We start from the raw sequence: 24,312 nt of genomic DNA, 5'->3' as shown, positions 1-24,312 counted from the left end.
TGTGGGTGTACGTACACCACAGGCACAAAATCCTGGAACTCCCTCCCGAACAGCACCGTGGGTGTACCTGCACCACAGGGACAAAATCCTGGAACTCCCTCCCTAACAGCACTGTGGGTGTACCTACACCACAGGGTCAAAATCCTCGAACTCCCTCCCTAAAAGCACCGTGGAAGTACCTACACCACAGGGACAAAATCTTGGAACTCCCTCCCTAACAGCACTGTGGGTGTACCTACACCACAGGGACAAAATCCTGGAACTCCCTCCCTAACAGCACCGTGGAAGTACCTTCACCACAGTGACAAAATCCTGGAACTCCCTCCCTAACAGCACTGTGGGTGTACCTGCACAACAGGGACAAAATCTTGGAACTCCCTCCCTAACAGCACTGTGGGTGTACCTACACCACAGGGTCAAATTCCTGGAACTCCCTCCCTAACAGCACTGTGGGTGTACATACACCACAGGGACAAAATCCTTGAACTTCCTCCCTAACAGCACTCTGGGTGTACCTACACCACAGGGACAAAATCCTGGAACTCCCTCCCTAACAGCACTCTGGGTGTACATACACCACAGGGACAAAGGCCTGGAACTCCCTCCCTAACAGCACTGCGGGTGTACCTACACTACAGGGACAAATTCTTGGAACTCCCTCCCTATCAGCACTGTGGGTGTACCTACACCACAGGTACAAATCCTGGAACTCCCTCCCTAACAGCACTGTGGGTGTACCTACAACACAGGGACAAAATCCTGTAACTCTCCCTTACAGCACTCTGGGTGTACCTACAACACAGGGACAAAATCCTGGAACTCCCTCCCTTACAGCACTGTGGGTGTACCTACACCACAGGGACAAAATCCTGGAACTCCCTCCCTAACAGCGCTGTGGGTGTCCCTACACCACAGGGACAAAATCCTGGAACTCCCTCCCTAACAGCAGTGTGGGTGTACCTACATCACAGGGACAAAATCCTGGAACTCCCTCCCTAACTTCACTGTGTGTGTACCTACACCACAGGGACAAAATCCTGTAACTCTCTCCCTAACAATACTGTGGGTGTACGTACACCACAGGGATAAAATCCTGGAACTTCCTCCCTAACAGCACTGCGGGTGTACCTACACTACAGGGACAAATTCTTGGAACTCCCTCCCTAACAGCACTGTGGGTGTACCTACAACACATGGACAAAATCCTGGAACTCCCTCCCTAACAGCACTGTGGGTGTACCTACTCCAAAGGGACAAAATCCTGGAACTCCCTCCCTAACAGCACTGTGGGTGTACCTGCACCGCAGGGACAAAATCCTGGATCTCCCTCCCTAACAGCACTGTGGGTGTACCTACACCACAGGGACAAAATCCTGTAACTCTCTCCCTAACAGCACTGTTGGTGTACCTACACCACGGGGACAAAATCCTGGAATTCCCTCCCTAACAGCACTCTGGGTGTACCTACACCACACAGACAAAATCCTGGAACTCCCTCCCTAACAGCACTGTGGGTGTACGTACACCACAGGCACAAAATCCTGGAACTCCCTCCCGAACAGCACCGTGGGTGTACCTGCACCACAGGGACAAAATCCTGGAACTCCCTCCCTAACAGCACGGTGGGTGTACCTACACCACAGGGTCAAAATCCTCGAACTCCCTCCCTAAAAGCACCGTGGAAGTACCTACACCACAGGGACAAAATCTTGGAACTCCCTCCCTAACAGCACTGTGGGTGTACCTACACCACAGGGACAAAATCCTGGAACTCCCTCCCTAACAGCACCGTGGAAGTACCTTCACCACAGTGACAAAATCCTGGAACTCCCTCCCTAACAGCACTGTGGGTGTACCTGCACAACAGGGACAAAATCTTGGAACTCCCTCCCTAACAGCACTGTGGGTGTACCTACACCACAGGGTCAAATTCCTGGAACTCCCTCCCTAACAGCACTGTGGGTGTACATACACCACAGGGACAAAATCCTTGAACTTCCTCCCTAACAGCACTCTGGGTGTACCTACACCACAGGGACAAAATCCTGGAACTCCCTCCCTAACAGCACTCTGGGTGTACATACACCACAGGGACAAAAGCCTGGAACTCCCTCCCTAACAGCACTGCGGGTGTACCTACACTACAGGGACAAATTCTTGGAACTCCCTCCCTATCAGCACTGTGGGTGTACCTACGCCACAGGTACAAATCCTGGAACTCCCTCCCTAACAGCACTGTGGGTGTACCTACAACACAGGGACAAAATCCTGTAACTCTCCCTTACAGCACTCTGGGTGTACCTACAACACAGGGACAAAATCCTGGAACTCCCTCCCTTACAGCAATGTGGGTGTACCTACACCACAGGGACAAAATCCTGGAACTCCCTCCCTAACAGCGCTGTGGGTGTCCCTACACCACAGGGACAAAATCCTGGAACTCCCTCCCTAACAGCAGTGTGGGTGTACCTACATCACAGGGACAAAATCCTGGAACTCCCTCCCTAACTTCACTGTGTGTGTACCTACACCACAGGGACAAAATCCTGTAACTCTCTCCCTAACAATACTGTGGGTGTACGTACACCACAGGGATAAAATCCTGGAACTTCCTCCCTAACAGCACTGCGGGTGTACCTACACTACAGGGACAAATTCTTGGAACTCCCTCCCTAACAGCACTGTGGGTGTACCTACAACACATGGACAAAATCCTGGAACTCCCTCCCTAACAGCACTGTGGGTGTACCTACTCCAAAGGGACAAAATCCTGGAACTCCCTCCCTAACAGCACTGTGGGTGTACCTGCACCGCAGGGACAAATACCTGGAACTCCCTCCCTAACTTCACTGTGGGTGTACCTGCACCACAGGGACAAAATCCTGGATCTCCCTCCCTAACAGCACTGTGGGTGTACCTACACCACAGGGACAAAATCCTGTAACTCTCTCCCTAACAGCACTGTTGGTGTACCTACACCACGGGGACAAAATCCTGGAATTCCCTCCCTAACAGCACTCTGGGTGTACCTACACCACACAGACAAAATCCTGGAACTCCCTCCCTAACAGCACTGTGGGTGTACGTACACCACAGGCACAAAATCCTGGAACTCCCTCCCGAACAGCACCGTGGGTGTACCTACACCACAGGGACAAAATCCTGGAACTCGCTCCCTAACAGCACTGTGGGTGTACCTACACCACAGGGTCAAAATCCTGGAACTCCCTCCCGAACAGCACCGTGGGTGTACCTACACCACAGGGACAAAATCTTGGAACTCCCTCCCTAACAGCACTGTGGGTGTACCTACACCACAGGGACAAAATCCTGGAACTCCCTCCCTAACAGCACCGTGGAAGTACCTTCATCACAGTGACAAAATCCTGGAACTCCCTCCCTAACAGCACTGTGGGTGTACCTGCACAACAGGGACAAAATCTTGGAACTCCCTCCCTAACAGCACTGTGGGTGTACCTACACCACAGGGACAAATTCCTGGAACTCCCTCCCTAACAGCACTGTGGGTGTACATACACCGCAGGGACAAAATCCTTGAACTTCCTCCCTAACAGCACTGTGGGTGTACCTACACCACAGGGACGAAATCCTGGAACTCCCTCCCTAACAGCACTCTGGGTGTACCTACACCACAGGGACAAAATCCTGGAACTCCCTCCCTAACAGCACTCTGGGTGTACCTACACCACAGGGACAAAAGCCTGGAACTCCCTCCCTAACAGCACTGCGGGTGTACGTACACTACAGGGACAAATTCTTGGAACTCCCTCCCTATCAGCACTGTGGGTGTACCTACACTACAGGGACAAATTCTTGGAACTCCCTCCCTAACAGCACTGTGGGTGTACCTAATCCAAAGGGACAAAATCCTGGAACTCCCTCCCTAACAGCACTGTGGGTGTACCTACACTGCAGGGACAAATACCTGGAACTCCCTCCCTAACTTCACTGTGGGTGTACCTGCACCACAGGGACAAAATCCTGGATCTCCCTCCCTAACAGCACTGTTGGTGTACCTACACCACGGGGACAAAATCCTGGAATTCCCTCCCTAACAGCACTCTGGGTGTACCTACACCACACAGACAAAATCCTGGAACTCCCTCCCTAACAGCACTGTGGGTGTACGTACACCACAGGCACAAAATCCTGGAACTCCCTCCCGAACAGCACCGTGGGTGTACCTACACCACAGGGACAAAATCCTGGAACTCCCTCCCTAACAGCACTGTGGGTGTACCTACACCACAGGGTCAAAATCCTCGAACTCCCTCCCTAACAGCACCGTGGAAGTACCTACACCACAGGGACAAAATCTTGGAACTCCCTCCCTAACAGCACTGTGGGTGTACCTACACCACAGGGTCAAAATCCTCGAACTCCCTCCCTAACAGCACTGTGGGTGTACCTACACCACAGGGACAAAATCCTGGAACTCCCTCCCTAACAGCACCGTGGAAGTACCTTCACCACAGTGACAAAATCCTGGAACTCCCTCCCTAACAGCACTGTGGGTGTACCTACACCACAGGGACAAAATCCTGGAACTCCCTCCCTAACAGCACTGTGGGTGTACCTGCACAACAGGGACAAAATCTTGGAACTCCCTCCCTAACAGCACTGTGGGTGTACCTACACCACAGGGACAAATTCCTGGAACTCCCTCCCTAACAGCACTGTGGGTGTACATACACCACAGGGACAAAATCCTTGAACTTCCTCCCTAACAGCACTGTGGGTGTACCTACACCACAGGGACAAAATCCTGGAACTCCCTCCCTAACAGCACTCTGGGTGTACCTACACCACAGGGACAAAAGCCTGGAACTCCCTCCCTAACAGCACTGTGGGTGTACCTACACCACAGGTACAAATCCTGGAACTCCCTCCCTAACAGCACTGTGGGTGTACCTACACCACAGGTACAAATCCTGGAACTCCCTCCCTAACAGCACTGTGGGTGTACCTACAACACAGGGACAAAATCCTGTAACTCTCCCTTACAGCACTCTGGGTGTACCTACACCACACGGAAAAAATCCTGGAACTCCCTCCCTAACAGCACTGTGGGTGTACCTACACCACAGGGACAAAATCCTGGAACTCCCTCCCTAACAGCACTGCGGGTGTACCTACACCACATGGACAAAATCCTGGAACTCCCTCCCTAACAGCACTGTGGGTGTACCTACACCACAGGGACAAAGTCCTGGAACTCCCTCCCTAACAGCACTGTGGGTGTACCTATACCACAGGGACAAAATCCTGGAACACCCTCCCTAACAGCACTGCGGGTGTACCTACACTACAGGGACAAATTCTTGGAACTCCCTCCCTATCAGCACTGTGGGTGTACCTACACCACAGGGACAAAATCCGGGAACTCCCTCCCTAACAGCACTGTGGGTGTACCTACACCACAGGGACAAATCCTGGAACTCCCTCCCTAACAGCACTGTGGGTGTACGTACACCACAGGGACAAAATCCTGGAACTCCCTCCCTAACAGCACTGTGGGTGTACCTACACCACAGGGACAAAAACCTGGAACTCCCTCCCTAACTTAACTGTGTGTGTACCTACACCACAGGGACAAAATCCTGTAACTCTCTCCCTAACAGTACTGTGGGTGTACGTACACAACAGGGATAAAATCCTGGAACTTCCTCCCTAACAGCACTGCGGGTGTACCTACACTACAGGGACAAATTCTTGGAACTCCCTCCCTAACAGCACTGTGGGTGTACCTACTCCAAAGGGACAAAATCCTGGAACTCCCTCCCTAACAGCACTGTGGGTGTACCTACACCACAGGGACAAATACCTGGAACTCCCTCCCTAACTTCACTGTGGGTGTACCTACACCACAGGGACAAAATCCTGGATCTCCCTCCCTAACAGCACTGTGGGTGTACCTACACCACAGGGACAAAATCCTGTAACTCTCTCCCTAACAGCACTGTTGGTGTACCTACACCACGGGGACAAAATCCTGGAATTCCCTCCCTAACAGCACTCTGGGTGTACCTACACCACACAGACAAAATCCTGGAACTCCCTCCCTAACAGCACTGTGGGTGTACGTACACCACAGGCACAAAATCCTGGAACTCCCTCCCTAACAGCACTGTGGGTCTACGTACACCACAGGCACAAAATCCTGGAACTCCCTCCCTAACAGCACCGTGGGTGTACCTACACCACAGGGACAAAATCCTGGAACTCGCTCCCTAACAGCACTGTGGGTGTACCTACACCACAGGGTCAAAATCCTCGAACTCCCTCCCTAACAGCACCGTGGAAGTACCTACACCACAGGGACAAAATCTTGGAACTCCCTCCCTAACAGCACTGTGGGTGTACCTACACCACAGGGACAAAATCCTGGAACTCCCTCCCTAACAGCACCGTGGAAGTACCTTCACCACAGTGACAAAATCCTGGAACTCCCTCCCTAACAGCACTGTGGGTGTACCTACACCACAGGGACAAATTCCTGGAACTCCCTCCCTAACAGCACTGTGGGTGTACATACACCACAGGGACAAAATCCTTGAACTTCCTCCCTAACAGCACTGTGGGTGTACCTACACCACAGGGACGAAATCCTGGAACTCCCTCCCTAACAGCACTCTGGGTGTACCTACACCACAGGGACAAAATCCTGGAACTCCCTCCCTAACAGCACTCTGGGTGTACCTACACCACAGGGACAAAAGCCTGGATCTCCCTCCCTAACAGCACTGCGGGTGTACCTACACTACAGGGACAAATTCTTGGAACTCCCTCCCTTTCAGCACTGTGGGTGTACCTACACCACAGGTACAAATCCTGGAACTCCCTCCCTAACAGCACTGTGGGTGTACCTACAACACAGGGACAAAATCCTGTAACTCTCCCTTACAGCACTCTGGGTGTACCTATACCACACGGACAAAATCCTGGAACTCCCTCCCTAACAGCACTGTGGGTGTACCTACACCACAGGGACAAAATCCTGGAACTCCCTCCCTAACAGCACTGTGGGTGTACCTCTACCACATGGACAAAATCCTGGAACTCCCTCCCTAACAGCACTGTGGGTGTACCTACATCACAGGGACAAAATCCTGGTACTCCCTCCCTAACAGCACTGTGGGTGTACCTACACTACAGGGACAAATACCTGGAACTCCCTCCCTAACCGCACTGCGGGTGTACCTACACCACAGGGACAAAATCCTGTAACTCTCTCCCTAACAGCACTGTTGGTGTACCTACACCACAGGGACAAAATCCTGGAACTTCCTCCCTTACAGCACTGCGGGTGTACCTACACCACAGGCACAAAATCCTGGAACTCCCTCCCGAACAGCACCGTGGGTGTACATACACCACAGGGACAAAATCCTGGAACTCCCTCCCTAACAGCACCGTGGAAGTACCTTCACCACAGGGACAAAATCCTGGAACTCCCTCCCTAACAGCACTGTGGGTGTACCTACACCACAGGGACAAAAACCTGGAACTCCCTCCCTAACTTCACTGTGGGTGTACCTACACCACAGGGACAAAATCCTGTAACTCTCTCCCTAACAGTACTGTGGGTGTACCTACAACACAGGGACAAAATCCTGTAACTCTCTCCCTAACAGCACTGTGGGTGTACCTACACCACAGGGACAAAGTCCTGGAACTCCCTCCCTAACAGCACTGTGGGTGTACTTACACCACAGGGACAAAATCCTGGAACACCCTCCCTAACAGCACTGCGGGTGTACCTACACTACAGGGACAAATTCTTGGAACTCCCTCCCTATCAGCACTGTGGGTGTACCTACACCACAGGGACAAAATCCGGGAACTCCCTCCCTAACAGCACTGTGGGTGTACCTACACCACAGGGACAAATCCTGGAACTCCCTCCCTAACAGCACTGTGGGTGTACCTACACCACAGGGACAAAATCCTGGAACTCCCTCCCTAACTTCACTGTGTGTGTACCTACACCACAGGGACAAAATCCTGTAACTCTCTCCCTAACAGTACTGTGGGTGTACGTACACCACAGGGATAAAATCCTGGAACTTCCTCCCTAACAGCACTGCGGGTGTACCTACACTACAGGGACAAATTCTTGAAACTCCCTCCCTAACAGCACTGTGGGTGTACCTACACCAAAGGGACAAAATCCTGGAACTCCCTCCCTAACAGCACTGTGGGTGTACCTACACCGCAGGGACAAATACCTGGAACTCCCTCCCTAACTGCACTGTGGGTGTACCTGCACCACAGGGACAAAATCCTGGATCTCCCTCCCTAACAGCACTGTGGGTGTACCTACACCACAGGGACAAAATCCTGTAACTCTCTCCCTAACAGCACTGTTGGTGTACCTACACCACGGGGACAAAATCCTGGAATTCCCTCCCTAACAGCACTCTGGGTGTACCTACACCACACAGACAAAATCCTGGAACTCCCTCCCTAACAGCACTGTGGGTGTACGTACACCACAGGCACAAAATCCTGGAACTCCCTCCCTAACAGCACTGTGGGTGTACCTACACCACAGGGTCAAAATCCTGGAACTCCCTCCCTAACAGCACCGTGGAAGTACCTACACCACAGGGACAAAATCCTGGAACTCCCTCCCTAACAGCACTGTGGGTGTACCTACACCACAGGGACAAAATCCTGGAACTCCCTCCCTAACAGCACCGTGGAAGTACCTTCACCACAGTGACAAAATCCTGGAACTCCCTCCCTAACAGCACTGTGGGTGTACCTGCACAACAGGGACAAAATCTTGGAACTCCCTCCCTAACAGCACTGTGGGTGTACCTACACCACAGGGACAAATTCCTGGAACTCCCTCCCTAACAGCACTGTGGGTGTACATACACCACAGGGACAAAATCCTTGAACTTCCTCCCTAACAGCACTGTGGGTGTACCTACACCACAGGGACAAAATCCTGGAACTCCCTCCCTAACAGCACTCTGGGTGTACCTACACCACAGGGACAAAAGCCTGGAACTCCCTCCCTAACAGCACTGCGGGTGTACCTACACTACAGGGACAAATTCTTGGAACTCCCTCCCTATCAGCACTGTGGGTGTACCTACACCACAGGGACAAATCCTGGAACTCCCTCCCTAACAGCACTGTGGGTGTACCTACAACACAGGGACAAAATCCTGTAACTCTCCCTTACAGCACTGTGGGTGTACCTACACCACAGGGACAAAATCCTGGAACTCCCTCCCTAACAGCACTGTGGGTGTACCTACACCACAGGGACAAAATCCTGGAACTCCCTCCCTAACAGCACTGTGGGTGTACCTACACCACAGGGACAAAATCCTGGAACTCCCTCCCTAACAGCACTGTGGGTGTACCTACATCACAGGGACAAAATCCTGGAACTCCCTCCCTTACAGCAATGTGGGTGTACCTACACCACAGGGACAGCAGCAGCTCAAGAAGGCAGCTCACCACCGCCTTCTCAAAGGTCAATTAGGGATGGGCAAACCAGTGAAGCTCACATCCTGAGAATTAATTTAAAAATATTATCACAGGAACAGGAGGAGGCCCATTCAGCCTCTCGAGCTTGTTACACAGGAACTGGAGGAGGCCCATTCAGCCCCCTCGAGCCTGTTACACAGGAACTGGAGGAGGCCCATTCAGCCCCCTCGAGCCTGTTACACAGGAACAGGAGGAGGCCCATTCAGCCCCCTCGAGCCTGTTACACAGGAACTGGAGGAGGCCCATTCAGCCCTCTCGAGCCTGTTACACAGGAACAGAAGGTGGTTATTCAGTTACAATGCCGAGCAACAGTTCATGATTTAGGAGATAAAGGTGAGGGTAATGTTCCACAACCACATTGGGGCCCCCAGTTCAATGCCAAATCTGAGAGAAGGCATCTCCGACAGTGCAGCACTCCCTCAGTACTGGCACCGGGGGGAGTGTCGGCCTGGATTATGGAGTTCAAATCCTACAGTATATACATCTCCCTCTGACAGTGCAGCACTCCCTCAGTACTGGCACCGGGGGGACTGTCGGCCTGGATTACGGAGCTCAAATCCTAGAGTATATACATCTCCCTCTGACAGTGCAGCACTCCCTCAGTACTGGCACCGGGGGGAGTGTCGGCCTGGATTATGGAGCTGAAGATCTTTCCCAGATCTGCATTGATTGTACACCCATCATCGCTGACCATCCCCGGGTCCTGCACTGTTCCCGTGTCCATCACTGCTGAACGACAGCTGACCCTCGATGTCAGGCAGGACAACCTGAACACATTACACAACTCAGCCCACCGCCCAACCCCATGTCCTAACTCACACCAAAACCCACTCACCCATCACCGTGTGCTAGCGGACCTGTTCAAATCCCTCCACTGCCCCTCACCCCCTCCCTCCCTATCTCTGTAACCTCCTCCAGCCCCTACACCCCTCCCTATCTCTGTAACCTCCTCCAGCCCCTACACCCCTCCCTATCTCTGTAACCACCTCCAGCCCCTACACCCCTCCCTATCTCTGTAACCTCTTCCAGCCCCTACACCCCTCCCTATCTCTGTAACCTCTTCCAGCCCCTACACCCCTCCCTATCTCTGTAACCTCCTCCAGCCCCTACACCCCTCTCTATCTCTGTAACCTCTTCCAGCCCCTACACCCCTCCCTATCTCTGTAACCTCCTCCAGCCCCTACACCCCTATCTCTGTAACCTCCTCCAGCCACTACACCCCTCCCTATCTCTCTAACCTCCTTCAGCACCTACAATTCTCATCCTCCTGTTCTGTCCCTAAACCTCTCTCTCTCTCTCTCCACCCTCTTTAAATCGGACTTTGACTGAACCTTTGGCTCCTCTCTCTGATACCTCCGCACAGGGCTCGGTGTCAAATGTGGCTCGATGGCTGCTCCTATGAGAGGCCGCCTTTTGAGGTGGGGGGGGGTGGGTGTACACCGAAGGCGCTATATGAATGCAGGTGTTCCACGAAACTCAAGAGCCAACCACACCAGAATCGAAACCATAACGGCAAGGAGTTTATTTGTGGGGGGGGGTTACAGTCCGTTCAGTCCGGGCGACTTGTTCCGCGTATCCAGAACACATGCAAGTTAAGCCAAACCGAACCGAACCAGAGAGAATCCGCATGTTTAAAAAAAAACATAACGCAAATCCGTCCGCAGGGGAATCGGGTGAACTCGTGTCGCCTGAGCTCTTTTACAGACACATCCTTCCCCTCCCCACACGTGAAAATCTGCCCCGATTGAAGATTACCCGCAAAATTATCGAACTGTGCCTGGGGAGACCGACGCGTATTCCAAGTAAATGCAAATCAGGCCAACACGTGGAGCAGTGTGCAAATTTGCATTTGATGCAGATCATTCAGCACCGCACTTTGGCGGGGTGGGGGGGGGGGGGGAAGATCTGCATCATCGTACTTACACACAAATTATTGCACATGGGCTTGGGTGGGGGGAGGAGGGGGGCAGAAAAGTCAACATATTCAAAATATATGCAAATTACCCAGCGCAGCACTGGGTGGGGAGGGGTGGGGAGAATCAGCATATTCGAAATATATGCAAATTACCCTGCACAGCACTGGGTGGGGAGAATCAGCATATTCGAAATATATGCAAATTACCCTAAACAAGCACTTGGGGGGGTGGGGGGGGGGGGGGGGGGGGCGGGGGGGGGGGGGGGGGGGGGGGGGGGTGGCGGGGGAGAGAAAGAATCAGCATATTCAAAATATATGGAAATTACCCAGCACAGCACTTGGGGGACAATCAGCATATTTGAAATATATGCAAAGTACCCCGAACAAGCACGTGGGGGACAATCAGCATATTCAAAATATATGCAAATTACCCTGCACAGCACTTGGGGGGGGTGGGGGAAAATCAGCATATTCAAAATATATGCAAATTACCCTGAACAAGCACTTGGGGTGGGGAGAATCAGCATATTGGAAATATATGCAAATTACCCTGAACAAGCACTTGGGGTGGGGAGAATCAGCATATTCGAAATATATGCAAATTACCCTGCACAAGCACTTGGGAGACAATTGGCATATTCGAAATATATGCAAATTGAGGCATCTGTCTATTTTACCACCATTGGGGCACAGCTTCGTGTCAAGTCATCAGCATCTCGCAGACGTTCAAGGGAACCTCACAAGGTGAAGGGTGGCAGTGGCCCCCTGGCTCTTGTCCGATTAGGTGTGGGGGGTGGGGTCTGTGCTAACCCTCAGGCTAGGCTGGGGGGGGCGGGGGGGGGTGGTGGTCAGTCACTGCCCACTGCCCCTCACCCCACCCCCTCACCCCCACCCCGAAGGCCAGCGTGACCCACAGAATCGGCTTGGGAGGACTGCAACCAGCGTGCTGTGGTCTCCCTCCCACTTTGACCACAGGGGGGGCGAACCGGAGCACAGGAGAGGGAAGGGGTCTCGCTGCAGATGCACGGGGTCTCGGTGAGGTCACATCTGGAATACTGTGGGCAGGTTTGAGTCTCCATGTTCCACCGGTTTGGGGTGTTGGGTGGGTGGGGTGGGGCAGGGGTGGGTGTAGAAGCGAAGGTTCACCAGATCGGGGCCCCGGGGTGAGGGTGGAGGCTTTCCCGATGGTGAGGAAACAGGGCCTCACGCGTTTTCTCCGGAGTTCGGAAGAACGGTGGGGGGGGGGGGTGCGATCTCACCGAAACCTTCACACTCCTGACGGGAGGGGGGGACTTAGGCGGGTGCTCCGAGATCGTTCCCGGTGTTCCGGGAATCTAAAACACCGGTGGGTGGGTTGGTGGGTGGGGGGAGGGGGGCACAGTCTCGGGATCAGGGGGATGATCATTTAGGGCTGAGACTGATCCCAGGAACGAAAGGCTTAACGTATGAGGAACGTTTGAGGACTCTGGGTCTATACTCGATGGAGTTTAGAAGGATGAGGGGGGGACCTGATTGAAACTTACAGAATACTGAAAGGCCTGGATAGAGTGGACGTGGGGAAGATGTTTCCATTAGTAGGAGAGACTAGGACCCGAGGGCACAGCCTCAGAGTAAAGGGAAGACCTTTTAGAACAGAGATGAGGAGAAACTTCTTTAGCCAGAGAGTGGTGAATCTGTGGAATTCATTGCCACAGAAGGCTGTGGAGGCCAGGTCATTGAGTGTATTTAAGAGCGAGATAGATAGGTTCTTGATTGGTAAGGGGGTCAAAGGTTACGGGAAGAAGGCGGGAGAATGGGGTTGAGAAATTTATCAGCCATGATTGAATGGCGGAGCAGACTCGATGGGCCGAATGGCCTCATTTCTGCTCCTTTGTCTCATGGCGACGAGAGGAAAATTCTTCCCTCGGAGGGTTGTGAATCTTTGGAATTCTTTAGCCCAGACGCCCCATCGTCGGATATTTAAGCCAGAGATGGGCACACCTTTGGTCTCTCACAGGGAGATGTGGGGAGCGGGTGAGTTGAAGCCCCGAGGTAAGGCACGATTGAATGGGGTTGGGGGGGGGGAGGCGGTAGTGGGAGTAGGCTCGAGGGGCCCGATAGCCTGCTCCCTGCTCGGTTCCTTCCGCTCTTCCCAGCTGAAGCCCCAGCACCACGCCCAGTGCCCCAGGGATCCCCTCAATGTACAGGCAGCCCGTTCTGCGGAGGGCTCTCCCTCCCCGTCGGCGTGTACAGCAGCTCTTGCTCTTGAACGCAAAGCCCGGTCCGTCAGGAGATGTCCCCTCGCTCTCTCGCTCGTTCTCTCTGTCCGATCCCCCTCGCGCGTTCAGAGAGGGAGGAGCCAGCTTCCATCTTCCTCCACCTCCCTCTCCACGACCAGCAGCAACTGGCAGGGCTCCTGGGCGACCTGTTCCTGCAGGAACTTCCTGGTGGGGGGGGGGGGGCGGGATGGAAGGAGAACAGCAGGGGTCAAACAAACAAACGAGGCGTGATTTCGGACAGGACAAATCGTTGCACGGAGAGGGGGGGGGCAGGGGGGTGGGGATCAGACAGAAACCAGGCAAGGAGGCGCCGGAAGGTCTCAACATGGAGCGTGAGACGAGATGTCAGGTGGTGACCCAGTCACACATTCCCCATCTTCCACCACCCCCCTCCCCCAGCCCCAGTGATGTCAGATTCCACAAAGTGTTTGGACTGCGGTAAAAATAGACCCTGAACATTGCTGGAGGGAGCCAGCGACGGAAGCTCCTGGTGTGCATGTTTACCGGGACGAGTCTCAGGCAGCACGGGGAAGCTGAACCCCGGGGCACAAGGACAAGGCGGACTGCGGAGCAGAGAGGGTGGGAAAGGCAGCGGGGGCGCACAGCACAGGGGGTGGGGAAGGCAAACGGCCGAGGGAGTAGAGACCAGGAGGCTGGCAGTGGGAGACAGTGGGGGGGCAGAGAGAGAAAATAAAACAGGAGGGAGGGAGCAAGAGGGCTGCAGGGAGAGAGGTTACTGAGTGACAGTGTGAGGGAGCTGGATTAGCATCAGTAGAGATACAGTCAGTAATACAGGGCGATGGGGGGGGAAAGGGGTTACTGAATGACAGTGTGAGGGAGCTGGATTAACATCAGTGGAGATACAGACAGTAACACAGGGTGCTGGGGGGAGAGAGGGTTACTGAGTGACAGTGTGAGGGAGCTGGATTAACATCAGTAGAGATACAGTCAGTAACACAGGGCGCTGGGGGGTGAGGGGTTACTGAGTGACAGCGTGAATGAGCTGGATTCACATCAGTAGAGATACAGTCAGTAACACAGGGCGCTGGGGGGAGAGGGGTTACTGAGTGACAGTGTGAGTGAGCTGGATTAACATCAGTATAGATACAGTCAGTAATGCAGGGCACTGACTGGACTACCTGACGCAAGCATACAAGGACTGGGGACTCAGCTCGCGGCCAAGATGCTCTCGGTGATGTCCCTCAACCCGGTTCCCCTCCCTTCCCTCGCGCGCCACTCACCTGAGATCCTCCTCGCCCCCGATGTGGGCGGGGGCCTTGAGTTTGGAGTCCAGGTTGTAATAGGAGCCGCCGACCTGCCTTACAGCCACCCAGTGCTTGCGCCGGATCGGCAGAGACACAAAGCCCAGCGTCACGTTGGAGGGGATGTTGAGGATCAAGCCATGTACCCGACTCAGCACTAAGCTCGTGAGTGACCTGGAGAGAGAGGGAGACGAGAGAGAGAGAGAGAGGAGAGAGAGGGGCTAAGGCAGGGGAATCGCAGGAGTGGTGGGGAGATGGGGCGTAGAAGTACCACGATTTGTTTTACTCGTTCAGGGGATGTGGGGATCGCTGGCTGGGCCCAGCGTTTATTTCCCATCCCTAATTGCCCCTTAAGGTGGTGGTGGTGAGCTGCCTTCTTGAGCCACTGGCAGTCCCTCTGGTGTAGGTACACCCACAGCGCTGTTAGGGAGGGAGTTCCAGGATTTTGTCCCTGTGGTGTAGGTACACCCACAGTGTTGTTAGGGAGGGTGTTCCAGGTTTTTGTCCGGGTGGTGTAGGGACACCCACAGTGCTGTTAGGGAGGGAGTTCCAGGATTTTGTCCGGGTGGTGTAGGGACACCCACAGCTCTGTTAGGGAGGGAGTTCCAGGATTTTATCACTGTGGTGTGGGTACACCCACTGCGCTGTTAGGGAGGGAGTCCCAGGATTTTGTACCTGTGGTGTAGGTACAGCCACAGTGCTGTTAGGGAGGGAGTTCCAGGATTTTGTCCCTGTGGTGTAGGTACACCCACAGTGCTGTTAGGGAGGGAGTTCCAGGATTTTGTCCCTGTGGTGTAGGTACACCCACAACGCTGTTAGAGAGAGAGTTCCAGGATTTGGACCCAGCGACAGAAGGAACAGCCAATATATTCCCAAGTCAGGATGGTGAGAGACTTGGAGGGGAACTTCCAGGTGGTGGTGTCCCTGTGTCTGCTGCCCTTGTTCTTCTAGATGGTAGTGGTCGTGGGTTTGGAAGGTGCTGTCAAAGGAGCCTTGGTGAATTCCTGCAGTGCATCTTGTAGATGGTACACACGCTGCTGCTACTGTGCGTCGGTGGTGGAGGGAGTGAATGTTTGTGGATGGGGTGCCGATCAAGCGGGGGCTGCTTTATCCTGGACGGTGTCGTGCTTCTTGAGTATTGTGGGAGCTGCACTCATCCAGGCAAGTGGAGAGTATCCCATCACACTCCTGACTTGTGCCTTGTAGATGGTGGACAGGCTTTGGGGAGTCAGGAGGTGAGTGACTCTGCACAGGATTCCCAGCCTCTGACCTGCTCTTGTAGCCGCAGTATTTATATGGCTGGTCCCAGTTCAGTTTCTGGTCAATGGTGTGCCGATCAGTCTCTGGGGTTGGGGGGGTGGTGGGAGACAGGGACCGTACCTGCGTTTGTCCCACCAGATCGCAGCGAAGCCTCGAGTCAGTAAGGCAGCCATGAGGATGTTCACATCGTAGTTCCCCGTCCCCAGCAAGCTACGATGCGGATTCAGCAGCGAGTCGGGAGCCAGTCTGCGGGGGGGGGGGGGGGGGGGGGGGGGGGGGGTGGGTGGGTGGGTGGGTGGGAAGAGAGTTAAGAGTTAGAGCGGGCTCGAGACTGGACGCGGAGCGAGACAGGCTGAAGTCGGCGACTAGACCCGCTCCCCTCTTCTCCCATCACCAGCAGCACCCCCAACCCTCCCTTCCCCCACCCCGAGCGATTTGGACGGCGAGGGCGTGTGCGGAGTTGGGAAACCTGGGAAGAGGGTGCGGCGCAAGTTGAGGGGCTTCAGTTAAAAAGAGAGAGAGAGAGAGAGAACACGCTTGGGAGGAGCTGGGTGTTGGGTGGGGGGGGGTTGGGGTAATTCTCCTTCCAGTAGAGAAGGGGGAGGCTGGAGTTCAAAGGGTTGGCGAGGGAAGGGACGAAAGGGGGAGCTGTTCCCAGTGGAAGGAGGGCTGGGAAACAGAAGGGCACCCAGAGGGGTCCTGAGGCAAAAGGGTGACCCTTCGTTCAGGCAGCAAGCGGTTTGGGTGCACCGAGCCGGCGAGGAGTTCCAAGGGGAAAAGTGGGTAAACGCCTGGTGGATCTGGGGGCAGAGCAACACGCTAGCTCGATTGGAAACTAGAGTGCGGGACAAGCCAACCCTCAGTTCGGCGAGTGCAGGGTCTAATTGCGGAAATCCAGCTTGGATTCGTTGAGGGGGAAACTCACGCTGATAACTAACTGGCGGAAGTCTTCCGAGGCGGTGTGGGGGGGGGGGCGGTGGGTGGAAACAGAGAAGGTCGGCGAGGTAAAGGCGGCTGATGTGGCTGATGCAGCCGGCACATTCGTGAGGCCCCATGCAACAGACGGGAACAAAAATCCGGCTGGCGGGATGGAAGGGAAAGTGGGGCACTCGGGACAAGGGATTGGCTGAGCCACCAGGAAGCAGGGAGGAGAGATCCAGGTCGGAGGAAGGTTTGTGGTGGAGCTGCTCAGGGTGGTGGGGGGAGGTGGGGGGGGGGGTGCGCGTGGGGTCAGGGTTGGGACCCCTTGCTCTTCCTTCCTTGACGTATAATCATGATCAAGACTGGGGTGTGCGGGCACACGATTTCAAAGCTCGCAGCTGATAAAACAAGATGGAAAGATGTCGTCAACTGCGAGGGGGAGAGTCTGGAACTTCAAAGGGACATAGACGTGTTGGTGGATTGGGCGGGCAAGGGGCGGATGAAGTTGAATGCACAGAAGGGTGAGGTGAATCATTTCGGCAGGAGGAATATGGATCGACGGTATAAAACAAAGGGAGGAACTCTAAAGGAGGTGCAGGAACAGAGGGACCTCAGCGTGTACCTACATAGGTCATTCCAGGTGGCAGGGCATGTTGAGATCGTATCTTCGGCTTTGTTAACAGGAGAAGTGAGTACAAGAGTGAGGAGGTCATGTTAAACTTGTCTCAGACACCAATTATGGTGTTCCTGATTTACCTCTCTCGCCCCCCCCCACTACCTCCCATTTCCAAATGATCCTCCTCCAACCCCCCACCCCCCTGCCTGGATATCTCTCCTCCCGCTCCCGGATTTGCCTGACACCCCACATCCACAGGTTCCGGCCCTCAGAGCCTTCTCCCCTCATCCCCGGAGTCTGTCCCTCCCTCCCCTCCTCCCGTCCCGTCCAGAGTCTCCCCCCCTCCCCTCCTCCCGTCCCGTCCAGAGTCTCCCTCCCTCCCCTCCTCCCGTCCCGTCCAGAGTCTCCCCCCCTCCCCTCCTCCCGTCCCGTCCAGAGTCTCCCTCCCTCCCCTCCTCCCGTCCCGTCCAGAGTCTCCCCCCCTCCCCTCCTCCCGTCCCGTCCAGAGTCTCCCCCCCTCCCCTCCTCCCGTCCCGTCCTGAGTCTCCCTCCCCCCTCCTCCCGTCCCGTCCAGAGTCTCCCTCCCCTCCTCCCGTCCCGTCCAGAGTCTCCCCCCCTCCCCTCCTCCCGTCCCGTCCAGAGTCTCCCCCCCTCCTCCCGTCCCGTCCAGAGTCTCCCCCCCTCCTCTCGACCCGTCCAGAGTCTCCCCCCCTCCCCTCCTCCCGTCCCGTCCAGAGTCTCCCTCCCCTCCTCCCGTCCCGTCCAGAGTCTCCCTCCCCCCTCCTCCCGTCCCGTCCAGAGTCTCCCTCCCCCCTCCTCCCGTCCCGTCCAGAGTCTCCCTCCCCTCCTCCCGTCCCGTCCAGAGTCTCCCCCCCTCCCGTCCCGTCCAGAGTCTCCCTCCCCCCCCTCCTCCCGTCCCGTCCAGAGTCTCCCCCCCTCCTCCCGTCCCGTCCAGAGTCTCCCTCCCTCCCCTCCTCCCGTCCCGTCCAGAGTCTCCCCCCCTCCCCTCCTCCCGTCCCGTCCAGAGTCTCCCTCCCTCCCCTCCTCCCGTCCCGTCCAGAGTCTCCCCCCCCTCCCCTCCTCCCGTCCCGTCCAGAGTCTCCCCCCCTCCCCTCCTCCCGTCCCGTCCAGAGTCTCCCCCCCTCCCCTCCTCCCGTCCCGTCCAGAGTCTCCCTCCCCCCTCCTCCCGTCCCGTCCAGAGTCTCCCTCCCTCCCCTCCTCCCGTCCCGTCCAGAGTCTCCCTCCCCCCTCCTCCCGTCCCGTCCAGAGTCTCCCTCCCTCCCCTCCTCCCGTCCCGTCCAGAGTCTCCCCCCCTCCCCTCCTCCCGTCCCGTCCAGAGTCTCCCCCCCTCCCCTCCTCCCGTCCCGTCCAGAGTCTCCCTCCCTCCCCTCCTCCCGTCCCGTCCAGAGTCTCCCCCCCTCCCCTCCTCCCGTCCCGTCCAGAGTCTCCCTCCCCCCTCCTCCCGACCCCAGAGTCTCCCTCCCTCCCCTCCTCCCGACCCCAGAGTCTCCCCCCCTCCCCTCCTCCCGTCCCGTCCAGAGTCTCCCTCCCCCCTCCTCCCGACCCCAGAGTCTCCCCCCCTCCCCTCCTCCCGTCCCGTCCAGAGTCTCCCTCCCCTCCTCCCGTCCCGTCCAGAGTCTCCCCCCCTCCCCTCCTCCCGTCCCCAGAGTCTCCCTCCCCTCCTCCCGACCCCAGAGTCACCCTCCCCTCCTCCCGACCCCAGAGTCTCCCTCCCCTCCTCCCGTCCCCAGAGTCTCCCTCCCCTCCTCCCGTCCCCAGAGTCTCCCTCCCCCCTCCTCCCGACCCCAGAGTCTCCCTCCCCCCTCCTCCCGACCCCAGAGTCTCCCTCCCCTCCTCCCGACCCCAGAGTCACCCTCCCCCCTCCTCCCGACCCCAGAGTCTCCCTCCCCCCTCCTCCCGACCCCAGAGTCACCCTCCCCCCTCCTCCCGACCCCAGAGTCTCCCTCCCCCCTCCTCCCGACCCCAGAGTCTCCCTCCCCCCTCCTCCCGACCCGTCCACAGTCTCCCCCCCTCCCCTCCTCCCGACCCGTCCAGAGTCTCCCCCCCTCCCCTCCTCCCAACCCCAGAGTCTCCCTCCCTCCCCTCCTCCCGACCCGTCCAGAGTCTCCCTCCCTCCCCTCCTCCCGACCCGTCCAGAGTCTCCCCCCCTCCCCTCCTCCCGACCCGTCCTGAGTCTCCCTCCCTCCCCTCCTCCCGACCCGTCCTGAGTCTCCCTCCCTCCCCTCCTCCCGTCCCGTCCTGAGTCTCCCTCCCTCCCCTCCTCCCGACCCGTCCTGAGTCTCCCTCCCTCCCCTCCTCCCGTCCCGTCCAGAGTCTCCCTCCCCTCCTCCCAACCCCAGAGTCTCCCTCCCTCCCCTCCTCCCGTCCCGTCCAGAGTCTCCCCCCCTCCCCTCCTCCCGTCCCGTCCTGAGTCTCCCTCCCCCCTCCTCCCGACCCGTCCAGAGTCTCCCTCCCCTCCTCCCAACCCCAGAGTCTCCCCCCCTCCCCTCCTCCCAACCCCAGAGTCTCCCTCCCTCCCCTCCTCCCGACCCGTCCTGAGTCTCCCCCCCTCCCCTCCTCCCGTCCCGTCCAGAGTCTCCCTCCCCTCCTCCCAACCCCAGAGTCTCCCTCCCTCCCCTCCTCCCGACCCGTCCAGAGTCTCCCTCCCTCCCCTCCTCCCGTCCCGTCCAGAGTCTCCCCCCCTCCCCTCCTCCCGTCCCGTCCAGAGTCTCCCCCCCTCCCCTCCTCCCGTCCCGTCCAGAGTCTCCCCCCCTCCCCTCCTCCCAACCCCAGAGTCTCCCCCCCTCCCCTCCTCCCGTCCCGTCCAGAGTCTCCCTCCCTCCCCTCCTCCCGACCCGTCCAGAGTCTCCCTCCCCTCCTCCCGTCCCGTCCAGAGTCTCCCTCCCCCCTCCTCCCGACCCGTCCTGAGTCTCCCTCGCCCCTCCTCCCGTCCCGTCCAGAGTCTCCCTCGCCCCTCCTCCCGACCCCAGAGTCTCCCTCCCCCCCTCCTCCCGTCCCGTCCTGAGTCTCCCTCACTCCTACCCACCTTCCCCTTCGGTCACCAGAGTCCCCCCCCAGCGTCACCATGATTCCCACTGTCTCCCCCGACTCCCCCCACCCCCCACCGGGGTCACCGTGACTCCCATTGATCCCCCCAGCGTTCCCATGACTCCCATTGTCCACACTCCAACCCCCAGGCCTGGTTACCATGACACCCATTGTCCCCTCTCCAACCCCCAGGCCTGGTTACCATGACACCCATTGTCCCCTCTCCAACCCCCAGGTGCTGGTTACCATGACACCCACTGTCCCCCCGCTCCAATCCCCAGGCTCTGGTTACCATGACACCCATTGTCCCCTCTCCAATCCCCCAGGCTCTGGTTACCATGACACCCATTGTCCCCTCTCCAACCCCCAGGTGCTGGTTACCATGACACCCATTGTCCCCCCTCTCCAATCCCCCAGCTGCTGGTTACCATGACACCCATTGTCCCCCCTCTCCAATCACCCCAGGCTCTGGTTACCATGACACCCATTGCCCCCCACTCCAACCCTCAGGCTCTGGTTACCATGACACCCATTGCCCCCCACTCCAACCCTCAGGCTCTGGTTACTATGACACCCATTGTCCCCGCTCCAACCCTCAGGCTCTGGTTACCATGACACCCATTGTTCCCCCTCTCCAATCACCCCAGGCCTGGTTACCATGACACCCATTGTCCCCCCTGCTCCAACACCCAGGTGCTGGTTACTATGACACCCATTGTCCCCCCTGCTCCAACCCCCAGGTGCTGGTTACCATGACACCCATTGTCCCCCCTGCTCCAACCCCCAGGTGCTGGTTACCATGACACCCATTGTCCCCCCTCTCCAATTCCCCCAGGCCTGGTTACCATGACACCCATTGTCCCCCCTGCTCCAACCCCCAGGTGCTGGTTACCATGACACCCATTGTCCCCCCTCCAACCCCCAGGTGCTGGTTACCATGACACCCATTGTCCCCTCTCCAACCCCCAGGTGCTGGTTACCATGACACCCATTGTCCCCCCGCTCCAATCCCCCAGGTGCTAGTTACCATGACACCCATTGTCCCCCCACTCGAATCCCCCCAGGCTCTGGTTACCATGACACCCATTGTCCCCTCTCCAACCCCCAGGTGCTGGTTACCATGACACCCATTGTCCCCTCTCCAACCCCCAGGTGCTGGTTACCATGACACCCATTGTCCCCCCTCTCCAATCACCCCAGGCTCTGGTTACCATGACACCCATTGCCCCCCACTCCAACCCTCAGGCTCTGGTTACTATGACACCCATTGTCCCCGCTCCAACCCTCAGGCTCTGGTTACCATGACACCCATTGTCCCCGCTCCAACCCCCAGCTGCTGGTTACCATGACACCCATTGTCCCCCCTCTCCAATCCCCCAGCTGCTGGTTACCATGACACCCATTGTCCCCCGCTCCAATCCCCCAGGCCTGGTTACCATGACACCCATTGACCCCCCGCTCCAACCCCCAGGCCTGGTTACCATGACACCCATTGTCCCCTCTCCAACCCCCAGGTGCTGGTTACCATGACACCCATTGTCCCCCCTCTCCAATCCCCCAGCTGCTGGTTACCATGACACCCATTGTCCCCCCTCTCCAATCCCCCAGCTGCTGGTTACCATGACACCCATTGTCCCCCGCTCCAATCCCCCAGGCCTGGTTACCATGACACCCATTGACCCCCCGCTCCAACCCCCAGGCCTGGTTACCATGACACCCATTGTCCCCTCTCCAACCCCCAGGTGCTGGTTACCATGACACCCATTGTCCCCCCTGCTCCAACCCCCAGGTGCTGGTTACCATGACACCCATTGTCCCCCCTCTCCAATCACCCCAGGCTCTGGTTACCATGACACCCATTGTCCCCTCCGCTCCAACCCCCAGGTGCTGGTTACCATGCCACCCATTGTCCCCCCTCTCCAATCACCCCAGGCTCTGGTTACCATGACACCCATTGCCCCCGGCTCCAACCCTCAGGCTCTGGTTACTATGACACCCATTGTCCCCGCTCCAACCCTCAGGCTCTGGTTACCATGACACCCATTGTCCCCCCCGCTCCAACCCCCAGGTGCTGGTTACCATGACACCCATTGTCCCCTCTCCAACCCCCAGGTGCTGGTTACCATGACACCCATTGTCCCCCCGCTCCAATCCCCCAGGCCTGGTTACCATGACACCCATTGTCCCCCCTCCAAACCCCAGGTGCTGGTTACCATGACACCCATTGTCCCCCCTCCAAACCCCAGGTGCTGGTTACCATGACACCCATTGTCCCCTCCGCTCCAACCCCCAGGTGCTGGTTACCATGACACCCATTGTCCCCTCTCCAAACCCCAGGTGCTGGTTACCATGACACCCATTGTCCCCTCCGCTCCAACCCCCAGGTGCTGGTTACCATGACACCCATTGTCCCCTCTCCAACCCCCAGGTGCTGGTTACCATGACACCCATTGTCCCCCCTCTCCAATCACCCCAGGCTCCGGTTACCATGCCACCCATTGCCCCCGGCTCCAACCCTCAGGCTCTGGTTACTATGACACCCATTGTCCCCGCTCCAACCCTCAGGCTCTGGTTACCATGACACCCATTGTCCCCCCCCTCCAATCCCCTCAGGCTCTGGTTACCATGACACCCATTGTCCCCTCTCCAACCCCCAGGTGCTGGTTACCATGTCACCCATTGTCCCCCCCGCTCCAACCCCCAGGTGCTGGTTACCATGACACCCATTGTCCCCCCCGCTCCAACCCCCAGCTGCTGGTTACCATGACTCCCATTGTCCCCCCTCCAATCCCCCCAGGCTCTGGTTACCATGACACCCATTGTCCCCCCTCCAACCCCCAGGTGCTGGTTACCATGACACCCATTGTCCCCCCCGCTCCAACCCCCAGCTGCTGGTTACCATGACTCCCATTGTCCCCCCTCCAATCCCCCCAGGCTCTGGTTACCATGACACCCATTGTCCCCCCTCCAACCCCCAGGTGCTGGTTACCTTGACACCCAATGTCCCCCCCTCTCCAATCCCCTCAGGCTGTGGTTACCATGACACCCACTGTCCCCGCTCCCTCCCGGCCGGTTGCCCCGGGTTACCCACTGGCCGCACAGCCGGTCCAGCTCCTCCTTGCTGAAGAGCCGCTGCTGCAGGAGGTTGTTGAGGGCGTGGACGGCGCAGAGCTCCAGGTGCTGCCTCTCGTGGTACAGGGAGGTGGGAGGTGGGGTCTCCGACATCCCCGGGAAGGAGCTGCTGCTACTGCTACAACAACAACACCGCGACTTCCGCTCCCCGACACGTCACTTCCTGAACATCCGACCCCGCCCCCCCCCCCCGCTCCCTCCCTACCCGACCCCGCCCCTTCCCTGTCCCGCCCCCTTCCCTTCCCTGCCCCGCCTCCTCTTGTCCCTGACCCGCCCCCTCCCAACCCAGCCCCGCCCCTTCTCTGCCCCGCCCCCTTTCACACCCTCATACTCTCCGGGAGAAGAAAAGCCAGAAGTACAACAACAACCCGA

The 24,312-nt window shown here is 57.4% G+C and overlaps 1 protein-coding gene across 1 annotated transcript; it reads right to left on the bottom strand.

Moving 5' to 3' along the window:
- Positions 1-13,251: 13,251 nt before the first annotated feature.
- josd2 (Josephin domain containing 2) lies at positions 13,252-24,103 on the bottom strand. Its single transcript, XM_041182359.1, has 4 exons — positions 23,900-24,103; positions 16,344-16,469; positions 14,943-15,137; positions 13,252-13,866 (listed from the first exon to the last, which is right to left on the bottom strand). Exons 1-4 carry the CDS (start codon positions 24,031-24,033, stop codon positions 13,767-13,769), a joined length of 555 nt encoding a protein of 184 aa, XP_041038293.1. The 5' UTR covers positions 24,034-24,103; the 3' UTR covers positions 13,252-13,766.
- Positions 24,104-24,312: the final 209 nt, after the last annotated feature.

Source organism: Carcharodon carcharias (assembly GCF_017639515.1).
Source record: "Carcharodon carcharias isolate sCarCar2 chromosome 39 unlocalized genomic scaffold, sCarCar2.pri SUPER_39_unloc_5, whole genome shotgun sequence".
NCBI classification, from domain to species: domain Eukaryota; kingdom Metazoa; phylum Chordata; class Chondrichthyes; order Lamniformes; family Lamnidae; genus Carcharodon; species Carcharodon carcharias.
This window is presented reverse-complemented; position numbering and strand designations above follow the sequence as displayed.